At 55.3% G+C, this 24,333-nt stretch overlaps 2 protein-coding genes and 1 long non-coding RNA gene across 4 annotated transcripts; all 3 read right to left on the bottom strand.

Moving 5' to 3' along the window:
• Nucleotides 1–5,132: 5,132 nt before the first annotated feature.
• LOC129206214 (sulfotransferase 1B1-like) lies at nucleotides 5,133–10,320 on the bottom strand. Of its 2 annotated transcripts, XM_054825076.1 has the most exons (12): nucleotides 10,223–10,320; nucleotides 9,991–10,117; nucleotides 9,810–9,904; nucleotides 9,551–9,731; nucleotides 9,057–9,476; nucleotides 8,102–8,250; nucleotides 7,749–7,877; nucleotides 7,550–7,647; nucleotides 7,245–7,371; nucleotides 7,064–7,158; nucleotides 6,805–6,985; nucleotides 5,133–6,730 (listed from the first exon to the last, which is right to left on the bottom strand). In XM_054825076.1, exons 2-12 carry the CDS (start codon nucleotides 10,026–10,028, stop codon nucleotides 6,618–6,620), a joined length of 1,626 nt encoding a protein of 541 aa, XP_054681051.1. In that variant the 5' UTR covers nucleotides 10,029–10,117; nucleotides 10,223–10,320; the 3' UTR covers nucleotides 5,133–6,617. The 2 variants fall into 2 exon arrangements, with proteins under 2 accessions (XP_054681051.1, XP_054681052.1); XM_054825077.1 differs by lacking the exons at nucleotides 9,057–9,476; nucleotides 9,551–9,731; nucleotides 9,810–9,904; nucleotides 9,991–10,117; nucleotides 10,223–10,320 and adding an exon at nucleotides 8,727–8,916.
• A 2,956-nt stretch (nucleotides 10,321–13,276) lies between these two features.
• LOC129206411 (sulfotransferase 1 family member D1-like) lies at nucleotides 13,277–15,337 on the bottom strand. Its single transcript, XM_054825500.1, has 8 exons — nucleotides 15,261–15,337; nucleotides 14,732–14,957; nucleotides 14,526–14,651; nucleotides 14,323–14,420; nucleotides 14,100–14,226; nucleotides 13,906–14,000; nucleotides 13,641–13,821; nucleotides 13,277–13,514 (listed from the first exon to the last, which is right to left on the bottom strand). Exons 2-8 carry the CDS (start codon nucleotides 14,874–14,876, stop codon nucleotides 13,402–13,404), a joined length of 885 nt encoding a protein of 294 aa, XP_054681475.1. The 5' UTR covers nucleotides 14,877–14,957; nucleotides 15,261–15,337; the 3' UTR covers nucleotides 13,277–13,401.
• A 4,311-nt stretch (nucleotides 15,338–19,648) lies between these two features.
• On the bottom strand, nucleotides 19,649–22,219 carry LOC129206412 (uncharacterized). Its single transcript, XR_008577125.1, has 3 exons — nucleotides 21,954–22,219; nucleotides 21,318–21,370; nucleotides 19,649–21,015 (listed from the first exon to the last, which is right to left on the bottom strand). It is a non-coding gene; the product is annotated as an uncharacterized LOC129206412 (long non-coding RNA).
• Between the last annotated feature and the right edge of the window lie 2,114 nt (nucleotides 22,220–24,333).

The raw sequence follows: 24,333 nt of genomic DNA, 5'->3' as shown, positions 1-24,333 counted from the left end.
CACCAACCTGGTCATGTTTTGGGCTCCGTTCAGGTGTCTAAATGTGGGTCTGGGGCCCTCCTGGCCCCTAAAGGTGCTTCTTAGAGCAAAACCCACATCTTTGGGGTGGCTCTCACTTGCAAAGTCAGCACTTGAATGTAAGGCACTATGTCCTGGAAGGAGCTCTGAAGCACCAGGAGCCAAAATGACAACTAAAACCTGTGCATATAATGATACGCTCGATCCAACACAATCTGGGGAATGAATGCCATGCAGCAAAAGACTCTTACCTAGCGGAGTCTTCCAAGGCACGTAAGCATCATGCTCTGAGTTGCAAGGTACAATTTGCTACACTGGTTTGCTTCTATTTCTTGCTGCTCACCTTCTCTGTGCCTGGGCTGCTCTGGCAAGGTTGGGTATCAGGCAGAAGGAGCTTAAATAAGTTACCCTCTGAACTGGGCTTTTCAAAAGGAGGAAGTAATACAATACAGGATGATCACAACAAGGCATGTATTCTGGGATTATTCATTGCTTTGTTATGCTCCCGTAATTTAATAGTCAAGATGGTCTTCCTGATGCTGGGGTATATTATAATGTTATTACAGACCCAGATTCTCAGAAGGACTTTGCGTCCTGTAGCTCAGAAATACAGTGCCTGCCTGCTAAAAAGATTTTTCACTCCCTTTAGGGTCCCAGCTGGCAAAACAAAATGTTAAACAATAGACTTGTTTATAAAACTGTCCACAGGAACAAAGATAAAATCTTGTGGTTTGTTTGCAGAGTTTTTCAAAAGTTGCTGTGTTACCTGTGCTGGGTCTGTGGGCCTTGATTCCAGAGATCTAGGCAAGTTTTTAATGACTTGAAAATATAGGAATTTAAAGATGCACCTCTATGGTTTTTAAATATTGTTCATAATATTCAAACTGACTTTATCTAAACCTTCAGAATTCAGGGCAATTATGCCAGCATATTTCAGCATTAACTTGGCCTTACAGCCAGGAGTTTCACTTTGATCCCTCCAGAGACCTTTGTATTCAGGATATCTTTTTTCAGGCTAATTTAGTTTATTTGAGAAAGTCCTATAAGAAACGTAAAGCTTTTCCAGCATGTTCACATGGGCTAGAGCAGATGGAAACTTGGCTTTCATTTCTATCCCCTCAATAACTAATTTCTCCGTAGCAAATGAGAGCTATTACTAGGGGAACCAGAGGGTTAAATTTGTCTTGTTTCCATGGCCAGCTTTTAAAGGTGATACTAAGATTACTCTTAATGCAGAGATGATAAGCATTTTGAGAGGATTAAAGGACAAAATCCAGCAAATGAGAGAAAAGTGGGGTTCAAGAAACTAAATGGTGTTAAGTGTCTGTATTTCACACATCTAGCATTACTAAGTAGAATTGCTGCAGACACTGATGCAACCTCCAACCTTGTTAAATAACAACAGGATTTTTGAGGTGAAGGTGAGTTACGCAAAAGTTGGGCAATACAAACTAGTGTTTTCCACATATGGGCCTCTTCGCTATTTTGCTGAATGAGGGTTATGGTGTACATGGCACCTTTATTTCTATAAAACTTTGATGCCAGCCACCACCTCAGAAATTCAGTCCCAGGGTAGAAAAGGGAAGCTTTAGCCCCGAGAAGCACCAAATGAGTCTGTGGCTTTCCTTTTACTTATTGCAATAAAGCAGCTTCTGGACTGAAAGCAGAGTTGAAAGTCTTGACTAGTTTGGGGTTTTTTTGGGGGCAGGGGGAGGCTGGATGGGGAAAATATCAAGGTTGGCTCATCCCTGAATACAGACAGAAGTGAATGGATTGAGCAATTTTGCAGAGGCACGTGTGCAAGTGCTCAGTAAAACGGCTACTCCCATGTAATCCCCAGGTGTAATAGGGAAACTCCAGCAAAAGTTAATGAGCTGAAATAGCCTTACCATAACCACCTTTCTCAGCTAAATTGTATCTTTATACCTCTACCTTGCACCTGTAGGACAAAAATACCATGGGCTAGGTTTATAGCATTTCACTTGGTTTTATTGATTCAGATTAAGAGTTTATGAACTCTCTTCACTGCTGTTGCAATGCTGCAGGGATGCCTTAACATGTAAACGTATAGACGCCGGGGTGGCTTGCACTGGAGCAATTTCCACTCTGCAAAGCCAAAAAAAGAAATGAGAGAAGGTCCAGACCAAGCTGGACCTGCTGGGAATTGTGCATTTTTGGTGGAGAAGAGGTGCTGCACCCTGTCCTTGCCAGCTCTACAGAGTGAGGTGCAGCAGCAGAGACTTGCCGAAGCTGCCTGCAGGTACAGCACACCAGCATCTTGTCAGCATCTGTCCAACTGGCAAGGGAAAGCTGAGTGCTATGCAGCTAGGCAAATCTGCAAATGCTGAGGGTATAGACATGATGGACTCATCTAATGGCTCACCAGCCCGGAAAGGGGCAATTGCTCTCTCCCTCCCACCTTCTCATGTGTGTTTGCTGCTCATGCCCCTACGCCAAGCCTTTCCCTGTGCCAGGTCAGCTCGACAATGATTTATTTTAGTGCATGAGTTTGCTGCCGGGCCAGGGAGGAGTTGGGCAAAGACAAGGCTATCACAGAGTAGGGGTCCCCTGGAATGGTTGGCCAGCAGCCATTGCATCAAGCCTCGTAGTAATGTATTCCCATGTTATAATGCATTTGTGTGTTCATATCTCTGCAGGGAAATGAAAACTAAATTGAAATCCCTGCTAAATTTTGGCTGAACCCACCAATTGTACATAACCCTGCTGCTGTACTGTAGCTTCTTGTTGGCTTTCTGGTCTAAAAAAGAAATTTGGAAACAGAGCAAACCTCATCTCTGGCCAGGGGAAATTTATCAGAAATAACTTTTTCTTACTTGGATGCAACCTGCTTAAGGTCCTAAGCCACATCTGTGTCTTGCAGGAGCAAAGTTTTGCTGTTTGACACTGCTGGCACGAGGTTTTTGCCTGGGCCTCGGTACACAGGCGGTACTCCTGCCGCTTATTGCCCAGAGGTATATCCAAGTGGGAAGTCTGCACCTTGGTCTTGGCACGCGTCCTTGGAGACAGCCTCCTTGCCAGCACTGCCCGTGACCACCACTCCTCTTGTGTTTCAGCATACAGGGAAGGCAGAGACTGCTGTTCCTCTGATACTGCAGGTTTGGAGCTGATCCATCGTGGCTCGGTCTGGGATGCAGAGGGGAGCACCTCATCAGCTGCTAATCAGAGCGTGGGGGAATGTTTCTGCATGTCTGTCTGGGAGGGAAATAGAGGCAACCCCTCTGCTCCCAGGAAATCAGGTCTGGAGGTTTGGACTTGGGCTTCACCTTGTAACTGCGAGGGATGCCATTTCATCCCTGGGGGTATTTCACTAGGAGAGGTTTGTGTTTCCTCCTCTGTTTGCACTGGAGGCACGAGTGGGATTTCAGCTGGGGCTGCTGTAGCCTGTGCCTGGAGTGTTTTGAGGCTGGAGGGCTGAGAGGGAGGATCATCCTCTGCTTTGGATATCATCAGCTCGGGTCCTTGAACCTCTGCATGCCATGCAGGAGCACCCTTGGCCACTTTTACTGTGAACATCAAGGACTTCACCTGAGCTCCAGCCTCTAAGCCAGCAGCAAACCCATTCTGTGGTCCATGGCTCTGCTGCTGGGCATCTGCGCGTGGCCATGAGGAAGGCTCCTCGGTCCCTGTCAGGTCTTTCACCCGCCATGTGTACACCTCCGCATCGACAAGAGTGGGAAGAAAGGCACTGCGTTCACATCAAGGGATTCAAAGTCCTGGGTTTACAAGGGTGTTTACAAAGGAGCTGTACTCATCCTGCCCTGATTTGCCAGCTGGTGCTTTTAAGGGCAAAGTTACTTCTGCGATCCCTCCTCTGGCGTCATAACGAAATACTTGTTTCTTTCCTGGGGTCTTAGCACTTTGAGTCTACACAAAACTTCTGGGGCACAGCATTTCAGCCTCCCCTAGCTGGTTATGTTGCATCTCTTTGGCTGCTAACAAGCACCATAACAGCAGCGAGAGCAGGTGCTGAGAGGATTGTACTTTGAGCCCAGGGACAAAAGATATAAATAAAAAAACCAACCTGGTTCTCGTCAACAGTGGTGAATGAAAGCACTTCTTGTAGCATGTTTTATGCCCCTGTACATTTCACAGGAGCTGCTGTCTGAATTATGAAGAGGAAAGACGTGTCATTGAAGAGTAATCTAACAGACCAGAGATGCTTTGGGGAAACAAAAAATAAATCTCTGTGCTTGCACACAAATGCAAACATCTAAGGAGCAAAGCAGAGGCGGTTGGAAGGCCTGGCTTTATATCCAAGCAGCAAAAAACAGGTGTGCAAGAGATTTAGGAAGGGAAGAAAATACCTGGAACAAATTACAGAGGAACAAGGTCTTGATGTTAGTGGAGGAACAGTCCTTGGCAAGAGCAGTGGGGCCAAAATGCACACTGGTGGTGCCGAGTCACAGCAGTTGAAGTAAGAATGAAAGGAAATTCCTGTAGCCTTGCTACATCATGGTGTCAAGAGGCTGAGAGACGGACTGGCAGAGGAAATTTAGTGCCTGAATATGTCTTCAGCCTAAAAATTCACAGCTAGAGGAGGCTGTGTTGTGAGGAAAGCCTATAGATTCCCAAAGGGTGGGGAAGATCGATGTAGATGAATTGCTGGTACTATTTCAGTGCATGAAGTGACCTCAAAAAAAAACCCCACCCAAAAAGCAAGTTGCAGGGGGAGCAAATCCCTAGGAGAGGTACAACGTGGTATGGGATGTGGTGGATGTCATGACAGTCAGGGCTTCAAAGGCATATGTGTAGAAAACAAAAAACTACAGAGTGACCAGACACAGGGAACCACACCTGGCACAGGAGCTGCTTTCCTGCGTGGCATCTTTTCTGTATGACAGAAGTGGCTGAAGCCACCGCTCATGAGTTCAGATATCTCTGATCTGGTCTGTACTTACCTAGATTATTTTTACTGTCTCCTCTTCCAGCATCTCTGGCTCAGTTTTGTATTGAGACTGCAGGGTAAAAGGGGCAGCAAGGTTCAGAGCCTGCTGCATTGTTCTGTAACAAATCGCTATAACCAAGCAATGCACAAACTGCATCGTGCGGCACAGAGAAGCCCCCAGCATCCGAGAGAGAACCAGGAACCATTTGCAATTATTTTATTATGACTTAAAACAACATTTCTTCCAATGAGAGATCACAGTTCTATATCTTCTCTTTTTGTCCTTGTTTTCTTCCCACCCATCCAGGTAGGTAAGACCTATCTCTGCTGTGACGCCCACCACCCCCGCTTTTGCTGGGTTTGTGGTACCTAATGGCCAAACTCCAAGGATTTTGCTGAACGAGGGGATTTAACTCAGTTTTGCTGCCTGTATTCCTGGACATGTCCCACCTGATTGTCAGTCTCATTCCTGGAGCACAGTGGAGCTGTTTCACATCCGATAGCCCCAGTTTCAGCGCTGGGTTGTTCCTGGCTGCATCCCTGTCACTTTCCCTGTCCCCCAGGTCCCCGCTCATTTTTTTTAACCTGTCTATTTTACCCACTCCTGAGAAAGAAATCGCACCTTCAGAGATGCTCCATGCCTACAAGCAGTGAATATTTCCTCCAGGTTGCAGGCAAGTTTGTCTTGCACGTGTACCAAACAGAAGAAAGGATGATGAACTTGGGCAGGAGAGGACAGCATCTGAGCAACCGGCACCCAATAACCATCCGACTCACAGTTTCCTTTTCTTAAATGATTGCAACATAAAAACAGCTATTTTAAAAGTTCCAGCTTTCAGCAATGCTGTTCCACCTCCCTAGCTGCAACATGTGCTGAGGTGCCGCAGTGTGCCCTGGGTTTTTTTTGGTGGTGGTGGGAGGAGGAGCAGCTGAGGGGACCCTCTCCTCTGACCCCCTGGGGACCCGCCGTACCTGGAGGTCTATGTGGTTGCAGGGAGACTGGCACAGCATAATAGCTTCCAGGTCCCTGGGAGCAGAACAGCACAAAAGTGACCAGCAAAATCCTCCTTTTGCCCCCAGCTTCGATGCTCCTGGGTGGAAGGGTTGATCTCAACCTCCCCAGGCTGCGTCCATCTCCCGGCCACCCTCGGGCTGGTTTTGTCCCCATCCTGCTCACCTCATCTCTTCCACATGGTCCCAGCAGCAGGGGAGGGGCATGGCCATCACCATGCCCTGTCCTGTCCTGTGTCTTCTCGAAGTGTGACATCAGTGGAGGGGTTTCTGAGGCAGGAGGCGGTGGGTGTGGGACCCCAGCCACAGCAGAGATGAGCATTGGGAGCTGCTAACAACTTTTATACTTCGCATGCTGGAAACGCCTCTGTACCGCATGATGGCTGTTTTATTCCACCAAGAAAAGCCGCACAGGCATATCCTACACACGTCCTGGGCAGGCAACGTGGGGCTGGGGCAATGCGAGGTGTGATGAGGCTCCACAGCACTTTGTAGCAATGCGGCACATTCCACATGGGTGCAAATTTGGGAGGAAGATGCAGAAATAAACTCTTAATTTTTGCTAAAGTCCCTCTGGTGCAGGGAGGCCAGTGAGATGCAGGCAGGCTGGGGCAGTGCTGGAGCTGCTGCTGGGGAGCACGATTAATGGGGGTGCGTTGGGGGCGCATACACTGGTGCCTCCTCAGATCTGGGTGCGGAAGCACAGGTCTGTGCCCAACATCTTCTGCATGTAGTCCCGGTCGAAGCGCTCGCTCTGGGCCACAGTGAAGTGGTTCTTCCAATCTCCAGTGGTGCCTGGGGCCGGGCGAGATGGAGATCAGTGGGAGTTGGGGGGGATGACGTGCCAGGAACCCCCTGGGGCCACTCACCTTTGCGCATGAAGGGGGAGATGCCCTGGTCCATGAGGTGGGAGGGCACCATGCTGTAGTTGGTGGTGGGGTTGTCCCGCATGGCCTCGAAGGAGGTGTGCCGTGTGATGGCATCCAGCGCTGCCTCCGACAACTCCCGCCCCAGGAACTGGGCCACTCTGGCAACCTCCCGGCGGAGGTCCTGCAGGGCAGAGGCCGATGCTCACCCGCCCCTGCCATCCCCACAGACTCCACACCACCATCCATCCCAGTCCCTCACCTCCTTCAAGTCCTCGTAGAAAAGGTAGAGGATGGGGTGATCCTTCCTCCGCTCCCAGTAATCCTTGACATGGTCGTACCAGGAGCCATATGCTACTGCATGGGGAGAGCAAACAGGGGGTGTCAGGGGCTGACAGCACCCCACAGGGTCCCCGCATGCATCCACGGGCGCCCTGTCCCACCTCTGCCAGCCATGAACTCCTCCAGGTACTGGGCCCATGTCCCAGGGTGCGGGTGCAGCTTGTTCATCAGGTCAAAGTGGTAGAAGGAGACTGCCACGTCCTTGGCATTGCGCCCCACATAGATCATCTGCACAGGGGCCATGGGGTACAAGGAGCAGCTCCAGGACCCCCAACAGGGGCAATGCTCCAGCCCCTAGGGCTCCCAACCCCACTCAGGATGCTGGTGGGAGCAGCAGCAGGGTCCTGCTCCATGGGAATCAGGGAGCTGCAATGCCTCCCAGAGCAGAATCAGGGTTGGGGGTTACCTTGCAGCGGTTTTCCCAGAAGGATTTGGGCAGGACATGTGCAGGCAGGTGGGTCTTCACCACACGGGGCGAGGGCATGGTGGCCAGCAGGTCTGTTCCTGGGGGACCCCAGAGCATGTCCCCAGTGGGCCCTCGGCAGAGTCCCCCTGGGCTCAGTCTCTGATGGAGCACCTGTGGCTGAGCCCCCACACCCCACTACCTGCCAGCATCTCCCCAGGGGCAGAGAACTCCAGCATGGGTACCCTCTTGGTGATGATGTCCCGCTTGCACTTCTCAGCGTCGCCACCTTGCAGGATCATGTCCACAATCTCACTGACCCAGGTGGTGCCTGAGGAAAGCAACCCACCAGGGTGGTGAGCAGGGCAGCATTGGGGGGCTCAGCACTGACAACCCCCCAGACCCTGACTGGGTTCCATGGGGACAAGGGGAAATCCCACATGGCTCTGTCCCGGTAGCCCCAAATGTGCTGCATCCCCCAGGCAGTGGGTCCCAGCCATGCAACACGCTCACTCACTTGGGACCACCACGTCTGGTGGGCTTGGGGATGCTCACCAGATTTGGGGAAGGTGATCACCACGATGTCCTCAGGGCGGCTCTGGAAGGTGTCGACCCTCTCCCAGTCAAGGGCGAAGGCACAGACCATGGGGATGCCGTGCACCGTTCGCCAGGGCTGCCGCAGGTAGGCATCTGGATCAGCCATCCTGATGAGGATGGGGATGTTGTGGGGGGCTGGCTGGTGGCAGGGGGGTCCCCTTGCCCTCCCAGGGCAGCCGCCGGCCAGGGGAGTGCAGGCACCTGGCACCGTGCCTGTCGGGGAGTGGCAGTGACGGCGCCAGCACAGGGACCAGAGGTCACCGCAGCCCTGCCTCTGCGCCCGCCGCTGGGTATGGGGGTCCCGTCTGCAGGGGCAGGAGCCCACCCCGTGCCTCAGCAAGGGCTGGGGGTGACTGCGGGGTGCTGGCATCACCCAGGCCAGGCACCTCTCCCCCTGCCTCAGCACCCTAGGGGAACAGGGAACCGGGTCCCTGGGGTTATCGCAGCAGCCCCCACCCCAGGGGAAGGCTTAGGGGTGCTGGCTGCACGCCAAAGTACACCAAACCCACCACCCTGGACCCCACAGAATGCTGCCCCAAGCAATTGAGCATGGGCAGGGCACCCACGGAGCGCCCCGGCTCACCTAACTCCGTGCTGCTCTGTGCCGGGAGGGTGACACCGGGAGGGTGACACCGGGAGGGTGACCCAAGAGGACAGGGCGATGCGGGGCTCCGCAGCGGTTTACAGAGGGAGGGGAAGGAAAGAGGCAGGGCAAGCGAAGGCAGCAATGTTTTCCAGCGCTGCAGCTGCCGGGAGGGAGGAGCGAGCGCAGGGGGAAGCTGGCAGGCACTGAGCCACGGCAGACATCTCCGGCCCCACCGGCCCCGCTCCCCGCCCACAGGTCCCAGCAGTGTCCCCCTGCGTGGGGACGGGGAGGCCACCTCTCGCTGCCCACGCCCAGCCCGCGCCTTACCCTGACGTGGTTTTGCCAAAATCCTCTGCGATCCCGCCAGCTGCCGGCGGTAGTCCCCCTGCCACGGTGGCCGAGAGGACATGGGGCGGCGCTGGCTTGTTCCCAAGCCGAGGAGAGACTAGTGGCCCCAGGGGGATGGTGGGGTCAGGGTCAGCGCAGTCGCAGGGCAATGAGCATCCCATGGGGGGGGTCAGGGAGGACGTTTTATTTCTCTCCAGCAGTCCCAGGAGAGGGGAAGCAGCACCCAGGGCAGTGGTGGTACCATCGGCATCGGATTGGATTTGGGGGGGTGTCCAGTGGTGCCTCCTCAGATCTGGGTGCGGAAGCACAGGTCTGTGCCCAACATCTTCTGCGTGTAGTCCCGGTCGAAGCGCTCGCTCTGGGCCACAGTGAAGTGGTTCTTCCAATCTCCAGTGGTGCCTGGGGCCGGGCGAGATGGAGATCAGTGGGAGTTGGGGGGGATGACGTGCCAGGAACCCCCTGGGGCCACTCACCTTTGCGCATGAAGGGGGAGATGCCCTGGTCCATGAGGTGGGAGGGCACCATGCTGTAGTTGGTGGTGGGGTTGTCCCGCATGGCCTCGAAGGAGGTGTGCCGTGTGATGGCATCCAGCGCTGCCTCCGACAACTCCCGCCCCAGGAACTGGGCCACTCTGGCAACCTCCCGGCGGAGGTCCTGCAGGGCAGAGGCCGATGCTCACCCGCCCCTGCCATCCCCACAGACTCCACACCACCATCCATCCCAGTCCCTCACCTCCTTCAAGTCCTCGTAGAAAAGGTAGAGGATGGGGTGATCCTTCCTCCGCTCCCAGTAATCCTTGACATGGTCGTACCAGGAGCCATATGCTACTGCATGGGGAGAGCAAACAGGGGGTGTCAGGGGCTGACAGCACCCCACAGGGTCCCCGCATGCATCCACGGGCGCCCTGTCCCACCTCTGCCAGCCATGAACTCCTCCAGGTACTGGGCCCATGTCCCAGGGTGCGGGTGCAGCTTGTTCATCAGGTCAAAGTGGTAGAAGGAGACTGCCACGTCCTTGGCATTGCGCCCCACATAGATCATCTGCAGAAGGCTTGGTGACATATGGGGGCTTGCAAGGTCCCAGCGGGGCAGGTCCCCCCCTTATCTCTGCTGGGTCCTCCAGGTGCATCCCCTCCAGCCTGTTACCTTGCAGTGGTTTTCCCAGAAGGATTTGGGCAAGATGTGAGCTGGGATGTGGGTCTTGATGATGCGAGGGGACGCCGTGGCCTCCAGCTGCTCTGTGCCTGCAAAGGAGTTTTCCCCAGGAGCGCTCCCGCTGCCAGCAGGGTACCCCCACCCCCAAAACCAAGCCTGCCCCCCATGCGGCACCACCTGCCTCCTGCCACCCCTGCCACTCTGCTACCTGCTGGCATCTTTCCAGGGGCAGCGAACTCCAGCATGGGCACGCGGTTGATGATGGCATCCCGCTTGCATTTTTCAGGGTCACCACCTTTCATGATCATGTCCACGATCTCGCTGACCCAGGTGGTGCCTGGCAAGGAGAGGTCAGGCATCCGTCTGGCGCCATTCCCACTGGAGCCCCATCCCAGGCACCGGAGTGGCACTGTCTGCCAGCGTTGCCTTTCGGCATCTACCCAAATCCCTTGGGGGAAATGGCGCCTCCCTTCTCTGGTGCCTGGGGACACTCACCGGATTTGGGGAAGGTGACCACCACGATGTCGTCGGGGCGGCTCTGGAAGGCATCAACCCGCTCCCAGTTGTGGGCGAAGGCGCAGACCATGGGGATGCCGTGCACCATACGCCAGGGCTGCCGCAGGTGAGTGTCCGAATCAGCCATCCTGCTGGGGACGGGGACGTTGTGTGGGGGCTGGCTGATGGCAGCGGGGAGCATCACAGGGCCACCTCATCCCCTGGGAGCCCCCAAATTCCCTGCTGAGTCCAGCCATCCCAGCCACAGGAAGAAAACCATCCCCCGCTTGCTGGCATCCTGGGAGGTGGCACCTGACTCCCGCAGGAATTTTGGGGGCCAACTGGTGATGCAGGGAGCGAGGAGGGGCACAGCTGGCCCTGGGGGACTCAGGTCAGTGCAGGTAGTGGGCAGCTGCCGGTACCAAGCTGGCAGTGCTGTTCCTGAGCTGTAAAACCTCACAGGGGCTTTGCTGGCAGCAGTTTCAGGCTGTTCTGCCCTCTCCCCCCCCGCCAGCTTTGTTTCCCCTGGCTCTCTGTTGCACAGCAGCGCAGGGAAGCACTGCTTGTGGGGGGCTACGTGAGGGTTTGAAGGAGATGGGAAGGAGGAGCGGGGCTCGCAGGACTCTCCCCAGGAAACCCTTCCGCCCGCCAGCTGGGATGGAAACACTCAAGATGCTGGCTGCGAAACCCCCATGCTGTAATTTTTAAAGAGCAGCTTTGTGGCTCGCCTCCATCTCCCAGGGACTCGCGGGGACACGAACCCCCTCCGAGCCCCCCGCACTCCCCCATGCAGGCCCTCCACTTGCAAGGCTGGGGTACCCCAAAATGGGCTGAGCCCCCAGACCGTGGCCGGGGTCTCCCCATTACCTGCCTCTTCGTCCGGAGCTCTGGCAGGGAGGAGGCAAAGCTTTGCCCGCAGCTTGGGGGCGGATTTGTTATTTTCCCTTTCCTGCGTGGAAGATGGAGGCGCGGGGAGGTGCCTGGGGCTGCGGGAGGCCGGGGAACGTCACTAGGGAAGGGACTCGGAGTGACCTGGTCCTGGTGCTGCGGAAGCAGAAGTGCAGGGAAGGGGCGAATGGGGATGGGGACGCAGCCCCCCATGGACAGTCCCCACTCGCCTGTGATGAGCTGTGCCGTGCTCAGCACCCCCGGTAAACACAGGGATGGCGGCGGGGCGGAACTCACAGCTTCCCCCTCTGCCCGCAGAGGTAAACACAGGGAGGAAATCCCAACCCACGTCCCGGGGGGGTTTGAACATCACCCTTTTCTGATCCGGGGGTCACTCCCGTGGATGTCCCCAGCTCCTCGCACAGGTGCGCAGCTCGCTAGTGGGATGTGGGGGTCAGCCTTTGGTCAACCCCCCCACTTTCAAGGCACTCAAAATATAGGTCCAAAGTTTGCAGGGTTGCAAATCACGAGTGCAACTGATACCATGCTTCTGGGAAAAGGGTTTAAAGGCACCAGTAGGGGAATGCTCCTCCTTACCTGCTTCCCACAGGCAAATGGGAGCTGGGAGGGAGCATGGAGGGCAGGACAGATGGGAGCCGGGCGGGGAGGGGTGCAGCTCGCCTGCCTGTTGGCAGCCTTGACAAAAACATCTCTGATTTGTCACCAGGGCCGAGTTCCCAGTGAGGCAGGACATGCTGTGCTGGGCGTTCGGGTGTTTTGCAGACAGGAACATGCCCCTGCCTTTCATCTGTCCATATGCCAGCAAAATTGGCTGCGTGTGCAAACCCTGTAGGTAAAGCCAGGAGCTGGGGAAACAGGGATCTCCTTCGGCATTTAAATAAATGCATGGAAAAGATTTATTCCTGCAGGAGAGCACTGCTGCTCTTTAGGAGTCAGATCCGGGTTGCATCTCTTTGGGGATGAAACAACGCCACAAGACCACCTTGCCAAAAAGCTGTAACCTTGGAAACTCAAGAACAGGCTGGAAATGGGGCAAAACTGGGGAATTTGGGGCTCCAAAGCAAACCCTTGCCCCCAGTGGGATGGGGACTGATTTGCTCCAGCCGTCCCTGAGCAAGGGCTTGGCGCAGTCGGGTCAGGAGATTGCAGGGTGGGTTCCCCATCCAGCAAGGACAGCGATATTCCCAAACATGGCGATACACCAGCAGGGAGGTGTTTCCCTTCACCTTTGCTCTGCAAACCATGGGCTGACGAGCTCCAGCCCGCCCAGGGAGCCTGGGGCGAGCCCCGCCACCGCCCGCTCTGTCAAGAAACTCACAACCCAGAGGCATGAAACCTCCTGGGCGTGCAAGAGCTGTGGGGGCAGGGGGTTCGCCAGCGCTTTGGGGTTTTTCCACTCTTCGCCGATCTTTGTTCCCTCCAGACGCCTTGGTAGAATGGGGCTGGGGTGGCCAAAGGTGGCAGGGGCCAGCGGTGTTTTTTGGGAGGATGCCCATCCCCAAAGATGCCCAGCCACCACCAGCTAAAAATCCATCCTGCATGCCCACCCTCCCACCTGCCAAGCATGGGGGTGCCCCCACCACTGCCTGGGATTTAGGGGGTTCAGCCCCCTCACCTTTCCCCACAGGCAATGGCTCACCCTCCAGTTATCCCAATTTATTGCAGGAGGAAAAGCAATTTGGCGTGAGGATGCTCCGTCTGGACCCACCCTCCCTGCCGGGGGACCAGGGAGAAGTGGAGTCCCTCCGGGAAGGGGGATAAGCCCCTCACACTTCCATCTGGAAGTGGAGGTCAGAGCCTGCCATACGCTCCTGGTAGTGCTGGTCGAAGCGCTCATTCTGGGCGACGGTGAAGTGGTTCTTCCAGTCCCCGGAGATCCCTGAGGGGGTGAGAAAGCAAGCAGGGTAAATCCTGACACCCCCGAAATATTTGCAGCCACAGATAGGGGCTGCAATACAGCCCAAGGACACCCCTCCCAAGCGCTCCACTGCTGGCCGAATCCCACCTTTCCGGAGGAAGGGGGAGAGGCTGTGGTCCATCAGAACAGTGGGCATGGTCTCATAGTTGGTGGCAGGGTTCTTCCTCATCTCCTGGAAGGAGGTGTGGTGGAGGATTCTTGCCAACGTCCCCTCCGTCACCTCCTTGCCCAGGAACTGCAGGATCTTCTGCACCTCCCGCTGTGGGTCCTGTGAGACAGCCAACATGGGGAGGCTGGCAAAAAGGCTGGGGGGGGAGCAACCGAGGTGCCCTCCCCTCCATCCCACCCTCACCTTCTTCATGTCTTCATAGAAGAGGTAGAGGAGCTGCTTCTCCTGCTTCTTCTCCCACCAGCCCCGCACGTGCTCATACCAGGACCCATAGGCCACTGTGGGATCCAGTCAAGGGGTTAGCCAAAAAGTGGGGTGGCGGGGGATGCTCTCCCCACTGACATTTCAGGGTGGGCACCCTGGCACTCAGCCCCAACCTTTGCCAGCCATGAAGGTCTCCAGGAACTCGCCCAGCGTGCCGGGGTCGGGGTGTATCTTGGCCATCTGGTAGAAGTAGTAGTAGGAGATGATGACATCCTTGGGGTTGCGGGCCACATAGATGACCTGAGGACAGCCAAAGATGTGGTTGGGGGGTGCAGAGTAGTGCCTCCTCCCTGCCATCTAGTCGGGGAGAGAGGTGGGGGGCACCCATGGTATTACCTTGCAGTCCTTGTCTTGGAAGGAGGTCGGGAGGAGCTGGACTGGAAGATGGGTCTTCACCAGCCGTGGGGATGGGGTTTTCTCCAGCAGCTCGATGCCTGCGGGACAGAGGGCTTAGTGGTGTGAGCCCCAGCACCTCACTCCCAGCCCGGCTCAGCCCCCTCCCCACCCAACCCAGGGAGCAGCCGGGCTGGGGGGCTCACCGCTCGGCATCTCGGGGATCTTCATTTCCAGGAAGGGCACCCGGTTGAAGATGGCATCCCGTCGGCACTTCTCCACATCGCCATCGTGGTAGATCATGTCCAGGATCTCACTCAGCCATGTCGTGCCTGCAGCACAGGGACAGCATTGCAAGGGCTGGCATCACACCGTCCCCGTTCCCCCTGCACCCTTGCCCAGGGCCACTCACCCGATTTGGGGTAGGTGGCAATGACCAGGTCATCTGGCCGGGCTTGGAAAGCCTCCACCTGCGGCCAGCCCTCAACGAAGGACTTGTAGAGGGGGATGCCGTGGATGCTGCCCAGCTCCTCCCTGAGCATGTCTTCCGTCCCCATGGCGGACGGCGGGTCCCCGCTGGCTGTCCTCCTTGCCGGCAGCTGCCGCAACGTCGGCACCGGCGGGATCCTGTGGCAGGACTGTGGCCAGGGCAGCACCCCGTTAGGCAAAGTCCACCCCGGATCACGGGTGGCGGAGGTGGTGCCGGTACCAGCGGGGGTGTGGCCCGTTCCCTGGCAGGACACCTCCACCGAATGTTTGGTGCCGGCCATGCGCTAAGCCCAAGCCGTGAGGGGCCAGGAACGGAGCCCAGCATCGCCTCTCCTCCCGCCCGGCCGCGCTTCTCCCCCTGCGTCACCCCTTTAATGGGTGCCACGGGGGTTCAGAGCCGCGGGGAGATCTCTGCCACCGCCCGCCATCCCCATCCCCATCCCCGGCCGTACCTGCCCGGGTCCTGCGGGCGATGGTTGGTGGCGCCACTGCCGGCCCCAGGGGCCTCGGCACCTCCACCCCTCCCGCCCCTCCCCAAACGTTAATGGTTAACGAAGGCCGGCTCGGCCAAGGGGCACGGAAGATGGGAAGCAGATTTAAAGGGCCAACAGCCGGGGCATGGGGCGGTTTTGGGGTGGGCACCCCCGGGGGAGGCATCGGGGGGAGCGGCGGGAGCCCGTGGGGCCTCCCTGACCCCAATCCCAACTGGTCACTGGCAAGGGCCAGGCAGACGGACCCTTATGGCAGGCACGTGGGCAGGGCAGGAGGGACGGGGGTGCGGGTAGGAGGGACGTGGCACGCGGGGTCGGTACCGGGGGGCTGCGGTGCCGCCCTCGGCCGCCAGAGGGCGCCACAGTGCGGGGCAGGCGCGCGGCGGCCCCGATGCTTCAAAGTCCTCTAGCGGCCGCCAGGGGGCGCTGCCGCCGCAGGATCGGTGGCGCCGGGGCCGGAGGGAAGCCGGGTCCCGGCTCCCGGGTCTCTGGCCAACGGGGGTCTTGACTCGTCTCGCCCGTCTCCGGGCGGCCTGGGGATCGTGCTGGGGTGGCTTCCCAGCCGCAGCTGCTCCCGGTGCCGCCGCCGCGTCTCTCTACCCGCGACCAAGCGGACACCGGCGCCCCCGGGGGTGCTCCGCGCCGGGGTCGGGGCCAGGGTCGGGCTGCCGCTGTGCTGGGCACGGCTGCGCTGCGCCCGGGTGTCCCGTCTCCCCGGGGCTCCTCCTGGCGCAGGGCGGCCACAGCCGGCGGGTGGAAACCGGGGGCGATGCTGGGTGAGGGAAACGGCGGGAAACAGGCAAAATTAGGGGGAAATGGGTGAAAACCGGGCCAAAACTGGGCAAGTGGAGGCCGTTTCCTCCCTTCTTCCCCTGCTCGCTGGCTCTGCTGTGGGAGTGGGGGCACCGGCCGCTGCCCGTTAGGTGCTGCCTGAGATCAGGTCCGTGCCCTGCCCGCAGGCAGCTGCTGGGGTGTCGGTGCACCTGCCTGTCCCCACAAGCAGCGTGGTGCTGCTCCCAGACCCCCTGGCTCTCAGCTGGGGGCTCCTGCCAGGACCCACGGGTGACCCTGGGCAGGCACTGCACTGGCTGCTGCCCACTGGGTTTCCTGGCCGCAGGGTGAGGGGAGCTGCCCTGCCTGTGCTGCCTGCCCTGCCTGTGCTGCCGAGGCAGCCGCAGGTGAGTGGTTTGTTTTCCTCTCCCCCATGGGTGCCCGGCTGGGGCCCAGTGACCCCTCTGGGGTCCCCTCTGGGGGGGCAGCAGGTGCAGCTCAGCCTTTGGGGTTGGGGGTCCCCGGCAGCTCCCAGTTTCCACCACAGGATCAGCCACGGCTTGATCACACTGGCACCTCCTGGGCCTGGAGAGAGGCCCTGTCCCTGGGCTGCAATGGGGGGACATGTCCCCTGGGGGAGGAGGGGGCCCAGCAGGGCTGGGGGTCTCCTGGGGCAGCCAGTGACCCCTCCGGCCACCGGGCTCCCTCCCCCCAGTGCAGGCACTGGCTGGTTTCTTCTCCCCAGCTCTTTCCTGGAGCAGCTGCTGGCAGGACAAACCCCTCGGGCCTGGTGCTGGCTCTGCCCGAGCTGGGGAGAATTCGAACCAGTGAGTGTGGGAGTTGCTGCTGGGGGGAACTGATTTCTGTTGGGGTTCAGCCCTTCTGCCCCGCCCAGCATCATCCTCATGGGTGATGCCCAAGGGCTGGAGCCGGCAGCGTTGTTGCTGCCAGGGCAGGGCCTCAGAGTGGCTCTGGGTGCTGTGCGAAGTCCTGCTTTTACTGAAAACTTTTTTTTCAGTTCAAAACATGTGCAGTGGGAACAGAGGCCACTTGAAGGATCGTGCAGCCCTGTCAGTGAGAGGGTGAAGCCAGCCTGGCCAGGCACAGGCATTGATGGACATCCTGGTGCTGCCGGTCCCTCGGGAGGTGTTGGCAGCACAGGCGAAGCCGGGTGGCTGTGCCCAAGCATGGGGAAGGCTCAACCCGATGCCTGGGCAAGGAGCACGGCCCTGAGGCAGCGAGGATGTGCCCATGAGGGGAGTGCCCCGAGGCGGTGGCTGAGCTGACCTGTGCAATGGGACCGGAGCACTCGGTTCCTGGGCCGGCTGTGCTGGCAGGGCCCAGGGGATCTCCGGTGCTGCTGGAAGGGCCAGGTCCCTGCAGGGTCCCTGGAGACGGAGGGGTGGGCAGGGGCCGTGGGTCTTGTCCCCAGCTGTGGGAGCAGGGTGCTGGTAGCTACCGTGCTCCGTGGGCACCAGGACCAAGCGAGCATGACAGAGCTGGGCTTGGCGAGAGCTCAGGGAGTGGTTTTGCGCTCGGCCGCTTTGGCTTTGCCCCTTGTCCTGCCAGAGGGCAGCTGAGGGATGGGGATGGCAGGTGCTGTCCCCCAGCAGGGCTCCTCAGAGGGCCCTTTGTGGGGAAGGAAGGGTCCTGGCGCTAGCAGGGCAGCACAAGTGGGCCACTGCGGGCACTGGTTCATGTCCCTTGGGGCTGGTGGGCACTGTCGGGGTCTGGTATAGACCCTGCCAGCATTGATGTGGTACCAGCCCCAGCCTGGGGCTGTTGGTCATCAGTCTGTGCCGCTGCTACTGCTGCTGCTGCATGGGGTGGGTGGGTTTTCAGCCAGATCCTGGCTCTTTCCCAGGGAGAAATGGTACATTCCTGGTGTCCCATCCCTATTTCTCCTTCCCCTCCTGTTGCAAGTGTGCAGCACTGGGGAGCTGCTGTAGAAAGAGCTGGCAAGAGGCTGGGAAGACCTGCTCATACCCAGGAGGCAGCAGGGTTTGCAGGGGCAGCAGCTCCGGGAGCTGTTTGGGCCATGCCATGCCACTGGGAGTTTTGACTGTCCCACGTCTCTCCCTGTGCAGGAATGGACAGACAGATGGAGACAGGAGCCCCAGTCATGCCAGGAGCCACCCCCAGCCCTGCCTGCACCCGCCCAGTTCTGCGTGCCCGGAGATGCCATGAGAACTTTGTGGTTCCAGCTCGGTTGCAGCTTTGGGTCAGTTGCTCTGCCTCTGTTTTGTTTTGTTTCTGCCCCCATTTTGTTTCTGGTCCAGCTTGTGGATGACTCCGGTTCTTTTGTGACTCCAGCTCGTGGATAGCTCTGGCTAGTTTCAGCTCGAGTTTCATGTCCAGCTCATGGACTTCTCCAGCTCATTTGCAGCTTCAGGTCATTTGTTTCTGCCCCCAGTTTGTTTCAGGCTCCAGCTTGTTCTTGCTTCCAGCATGTTTTAGGCTCCAGTTGGGTTTCATCTTCTCTGTCTTCATTTAATCTCCAGCTTATTTGCAGCTCCAGTTCGGTTCCATCACCTTGCAGCCTGATGTGCTGTGGGCTGTGCTGGGCACTAAGGTCTCATCCCGGAGCTGCAGGAACAAGGTCCATGTTGGTTGCATTGGTGTGGAGAGGGATCGGAGAGAAACCGTGCTCTCGGCTCCCTGGGCACTCCAGGCACAGGACCTATGGCCCAAACCCTCCCCACTGGAGGGTCTCTCTCCCCTGAACCCTTTTGAGCACCTTTCCCAGCACTTCTCACCCACTGGGCCAGGGCCAAGGAGACCCATTGCCCCGAAATCAGCTCCAGGATGCTGACACAAGGTATGAGCTGCAGGCATCAGCTGGGACGTTCACTGGGGATGGTCTGGAAATTGTGCAGCACCCGTGACACTAGCAGAGAGCACGGCTGGAGAAAGCAGGAGGAACACAAGGGCACGGGAGCAGGCAGCGAGCTGGAGGGGCCCGGTAAGCTGCGACGCCAATACCAACCCCCCCAGACTTTGGGCCTCAGCACCCCAGGACTGTGACAGAAGGATGGTTCTTTGGGCAGCTCCAGGCTGGGCTCTGCCCCTTGCTGGGGCTTCCTTGTGAAAAAACATGGGGAGAGTGACTCTGGCAGGTAGGAGGCGGGTAGGAGCCCAGGAAGCCATTCCCGAGGCTGTGGGGTGACAGAGGTAGGTGCGAGGGGCCTGGTGAGGATGGGGAAGGCGTGGGAACAAGTGTGTGCCTGGGAGAAGGGAGGGACACTGTGGCCAGCCCGTCGCAGATGGCTGCCGGTGACATGGGGACACACATGGGGGACACCCAGCACCACTGAAGTGGTGTGATGCTTTCATCTTCTTGAGCGTTTCAAACAGAAATGGGAGCAGACCGGCTTTCATACTCACTCTTCCAAGAATTGGCTAAAACCCCATGGCTTCATTATCCTTCCTGGTTGATGGATTCAGTCCTTTCAACAGCAATCAATCAGGGCTGTGCATCAAGCACCAAACCCATGCAAATGAGGGATGTCATACATGGGCTGACAGAGAGGGGAGATCAATGGATGTGTAACATACTTTATTTGCAAGAAAACTGACTTCCACCTCTCTCTTCCTCCAGAACAGCTTCTGCCTTGCCCCTGTCACCTAACACGGCCCCCTCCACCCCATTACGTGCCTCTCGCCGTATTTTCTCTCTCCCCATATTCCCTTTTTTTCCCCAAGAGTCTCCTGGGGCATTACAGAGACTCAGATCCTTGTCTTCACGCAAATAATTTGTTCCCCTTAGCAGTACACACAATTTAATAACTGCATGTAGTTTTAAAAGCAGTTTATAGGCAAGAACTAAATGTCCTTCCTTCTCCTCACAAAATTGGTATCAACACACAACTTGTGTTTTATCATGTGTTTCTGCAATACCAAGCAATGCATTAACAGCAAATAATTTCTGAAATCAGAGGTCTGGGACAGGATCAGACTCATCAGGGTGCACTTCTCCCCCCAGAGCAGTCCCCACCGAAGAGCTCGAACAGCCCTGTGTCCCGCCAGCACAGCCCTTGGGCTCACCAGGGCTGAGAGGCTCAGAGCTGCTTCTGGCCCAATGCTTTTCATTTGCCCTGTGGCCTCCAGTGGCAAAACTGCATCAGTGCAGAGCAACTGTGGGCTTAGAAGAGTGAATAACTACATGGAGAATGTAAATGGCAGCTTTGGGTGCCTAGTGCTACTCATAATAGCTTCCTTCTGCTTGCAAGAACAATCTTTCCCCTAGCAAAGCCACCCAGTGCAATTAGCAAACATAAATATTGCCGTTTGTGTTTCAAAAAAACCCCAAAGCTTGTTGCCCAAAGTTGTTCAAAACCTGCAAACAGACTAAATTAGGTGTCATGGTTAGAAAAACTTTCTTACAGTGATCTTAAAAGTCTTTTCCAACCTAAATGATGCTATGATTTGAGTAGCTGATCCTCTGTGTTAACCTATAGAAGCCCTCACCCTTTTCACCACACTGACCTTTTCATTGGCAATTCCTTAAGTAAGTTTGATATAGGAAGCTGATTCTCACTATGTATAGATCAAGAAGTATTTGTACTTGATTCTAGCAGGGAAGAAATCTTCTTGAAAGTAGAGCCAGGTGGCCTCAAACCATGTTCAGTAACCACTGCCGTGTCAAATTATTTTTCCTTATTGCCATCCCGATCCATTTTGCCTGCTCTAAGAAAACCACTGCCCCCTCCAGCAAAATCAGGGACCTATAGGGGAAATCAGTTCAGCTATAGGTAATTTCAAGGTAGTTCATGTTGTGGTGACTTCATTGGTTTTCTTCTTTCAAGTGTTACATGCCAGCCTTACACAGAATCTATCTATTTACGCTAAATAAGATACAAACAGGTCTAGTTCTGTCTTCTGAGGACCAAGCTTACAAAGTTGTATTTTCTTTCTGTTATGGCCGAACCAGGAGTTTTCCTTCTGTCTGAAACAGAAAACAGTAGGCTAAAGCAAGATTAAACAGAAAGAGAGAAATGAATCACTCCCCTATTTAGAACAGGATGAGGATTTAAAAAAAAAAAAAACCAACAACAAAAAACCCAAATAAACCACTAACCAACAAAGACTGTAAAAACCCCAAAGCCCGGAAGGATATTTTGGTAGTAATCTTGCCAGTACAGCTGCTAACATAAATGTTTTCTAACAAAAGTGCATTTTATGAACCAATGTGTGACAGTTAACCCATGAAGGCTTGTGCAATGAGTGCAAGGTTTGGGGAGCGATTACCTTTGGCCGCGCTGATTTGAGGTGAGTTTGGTAATTCTGTTTTGCTTCAACTTCTGAAAGAAAAAAAAAATCAGAAAGCCCTTCCTAAAGCCTGGCAGGGAGTTGATGGCATTGGGGCAGCTGGACCTGGAGAAATCCAGCAAAACCTGAGCAAAATACCTTCTCGGTACTGCAGGGCTTGGTTTGGCAAGGGAAAGAAAACTCAATTGCAATTTCGTGGCCCGTCCTCTTGACCAGGGAAAATAATTCCCAGTGGTGCCTCTATAGCCACTTGTTGCTGAGCAGAAGACCAGCTCCAAGGAGAAGCTCTTGATTCAAAGCAATGCAGTCCCATTGTTTTCTGAACAACTTGGTCTCATCTGCTTTTTATGGGAAAAGCTACTTCATGACAATAGAAATGCTCTTAGCTCATCAGGCTGTACCTTGAAGCAGCTTTTCCTCATGTTCTCTTCTCATCTTTCAGTTTCTTGGATTATTTTTAGATTAATACTACTGTCACATTTACAGCAGAGATGAGTGTAGCAGGTTGAAGAAGCAGCCTCCCAGAAAATCAGCACAAGAACCACCATTCAATTTGTCCACTATTTCATTTTACACCCTCCTATTTGATTTATTGGTGTAAATAATATCAAATACCTGTCTATGTATGTTCATCTATTGCTTTCTCGGCAAACCTTTCCCTCTGCTGGCAACACTGATGGTGAGGACCAGGACTAGGATGCCAGGCAGGGGTGTCCCATGAGCCTGTCGGTGGCTGAAGTGTCACCCACTGCACATGTGAGCAGAACTCCTGCCAGCTCTTCTTAAAGCAACTGTGCCTTTATGTATATTCATGGGCTTATGTTCCCCCCGTTAATGGTAGATGATTTACAGGAGCAGTAGAGGCTGCTCCCCGGCAGGTGATTTAAATGCTGCGTGACCTTGCTTTTTGAAGGGTCATTTACCCTTTGAATTGCATTTACCCTTATGGCTTTCAAGTCAACTATCTTATACATCAGTGGTAGAGCCCCAAAAGCCCTGTTTTGGCTTCCAGCCTCCCCCCACTTAATTTTTGCTATTTTGGCTACTCTTCTATTCCTCCACAAAACCAGCTCCTATCTATCACTTATGAAAAAAACTACAAGCAGTAGAAAGTTTAACGAGACCTCTACCAGAGTTTTCCTACGAGTTACCTGCTCAGAGGCCCCACTGCCATTACTGCAGTCCTTGGCTTCCCTAAGTTTGAGCTGTAAATGGCTGGAACAGCTTATGGCTGGAACAGCATCAGCAAAAACACTTCTGGCCAAGTGTCGGTAATATGGCTTTCATTCAAACTCTGGGAACAGCATATGACTGAAATTACAAGGACTTCCAGCTCTTAAGATCTTTAATGAAGTGACTGCTAAAAAATACTGCAAACCTCTCAAAGTGCTGCTGTGATTACCCAGTGCTGGTACCTTTGGGACACAGCATTGTAAATTTCCTGTTACAAGCAATGGTACAATGAGACCCAACTCTGCAAAACTGCATCGATACTGTGAAATTTTTTTGCTGAGCATCCTTCTACCTCGCCAAAACACTATGTCTCCAGGCATGAAAAGGTAGACCAGTTTGTCACCGCTGCGTATGTGTCGTGGTTTAACCCCAGCCAGCAGCTAAGCACCATGCAGCTGCTTACTCACACCCCCCTCCCACCCCCTCCCCCCCAGGGAGACGGGGAGGAGAATGGGGAAAAACCCCAAAACTCATGGAATGAGATAGACACTTTAATAGGATAACAAAGAAAAAAAATATATAATATATACAGTTATATACAGCGCATGACGTTCTACGGTAGGGAATACCCCTTTGGCCAGCCTGGGTCAGCTGTCCTGGCTGTGCTCTCCCAGCTTCTGCTGCACCTGGCAGGGCATGAGAAGCTGAAAAGTCCTTGACTTAGTGTAGACATTACAACTACCTAGCAACAACTAAAAACATCAGTGTGTTATCAACGTTATTCTCATACTCAATCCAAAACACAGCACTATACCCACTACTAGAAAAAAAAATTAACTCTGTCTCAGCCAAAACCAGGACAGTATGGCAGAGGACATCATGTCCTCCTAAGTAAAGCATGGACGTGCTGCACGCATTCTGCTAATGGTTTCTCATTTGTCATGTCCTAGGAAGCCTAAAGAAAAGACTTGCAATCATGACAAACAATCTCTGTCTCCCAAGGGCTTTAGAGGAAACAGATAACCTGGTCAGGCAGGAGGAGTCAGGTTGGATACAGAAGATGGAAAGGAATCTTCAAAGACAGAAGCACACAGAGTGAGGAAGGGCACCTAAAGCACCAAGAGGCGGTACTGGGAGAGATGGAGAGAGAAACACTGCTTAACCACCGCAGCTTTGCTCACTGCAAAGCTTAACTCTGCAACATAAACCACTCTGGGCCGTGTCCAATAACTCCTGTGCAGCCAGGGGGTGAGGAGGAGGGCTGACGTGGTGGTGAGGTTGTTTCAAGCTGCTCATGGCTGTATGAAGAGGCAGGGTGCAGGACTCAAGTTCATGATCTGTGCTTCCAGCCAGTTCCAGCTGCTCCTGCGAACCGGAGCCTCACACGACCTCTGCTCAGCTGTAGCAAGGACATCCTTACAGGATGACTTTTGGCCATCCTCTTTTCCAAGCATCCCTCTGGCTATTCAACTGCGACTCCTGAAGAGTTTCTGGGGAAAAAGTAATTCTGCTGGTCCTGAGCCAAAAGGCAGAGCCTGACCAGCTAGCTGGCCCTCTTTCCCCCAGGCAAGATATCGAGTGCCCTCTGTTTAACAAAACCACTCGGCATTTGGCCCATGCAAACCACAAATGATGCGTTCTCACCCAAAGGGAGTAAAAGTGTTTCACCTCCCTGCATGCAACAAGGCTCTTCTGTTAAAAGCCCCTTCTAATTTTAGACATCGCGATTAATTTCTGTCAGCCCATGGAAGGCATCTCTGCCAGACCACCTAGCTCAGACCATGCCCGGAGCTACCATCCACTTCAGTTACTGTTTCAGACC

The sequence above is a fragment of the Grus americana genome, chromosome 4, assembly GCF_028858705.1.
Source record: "Grus americana isolate bGruAme1 chromosome 4, bGruAme1.mat, whole genome shotgun sequence".
Taxonomy (NCBI): Eukaryota; Metazoa; Chordata; class Aves; order Gruiformes; family Gruidae; genus Grus; species Grus americana.
This window is presented reverse-complemented; position numbering and strand designations above follow the sequence as displayed.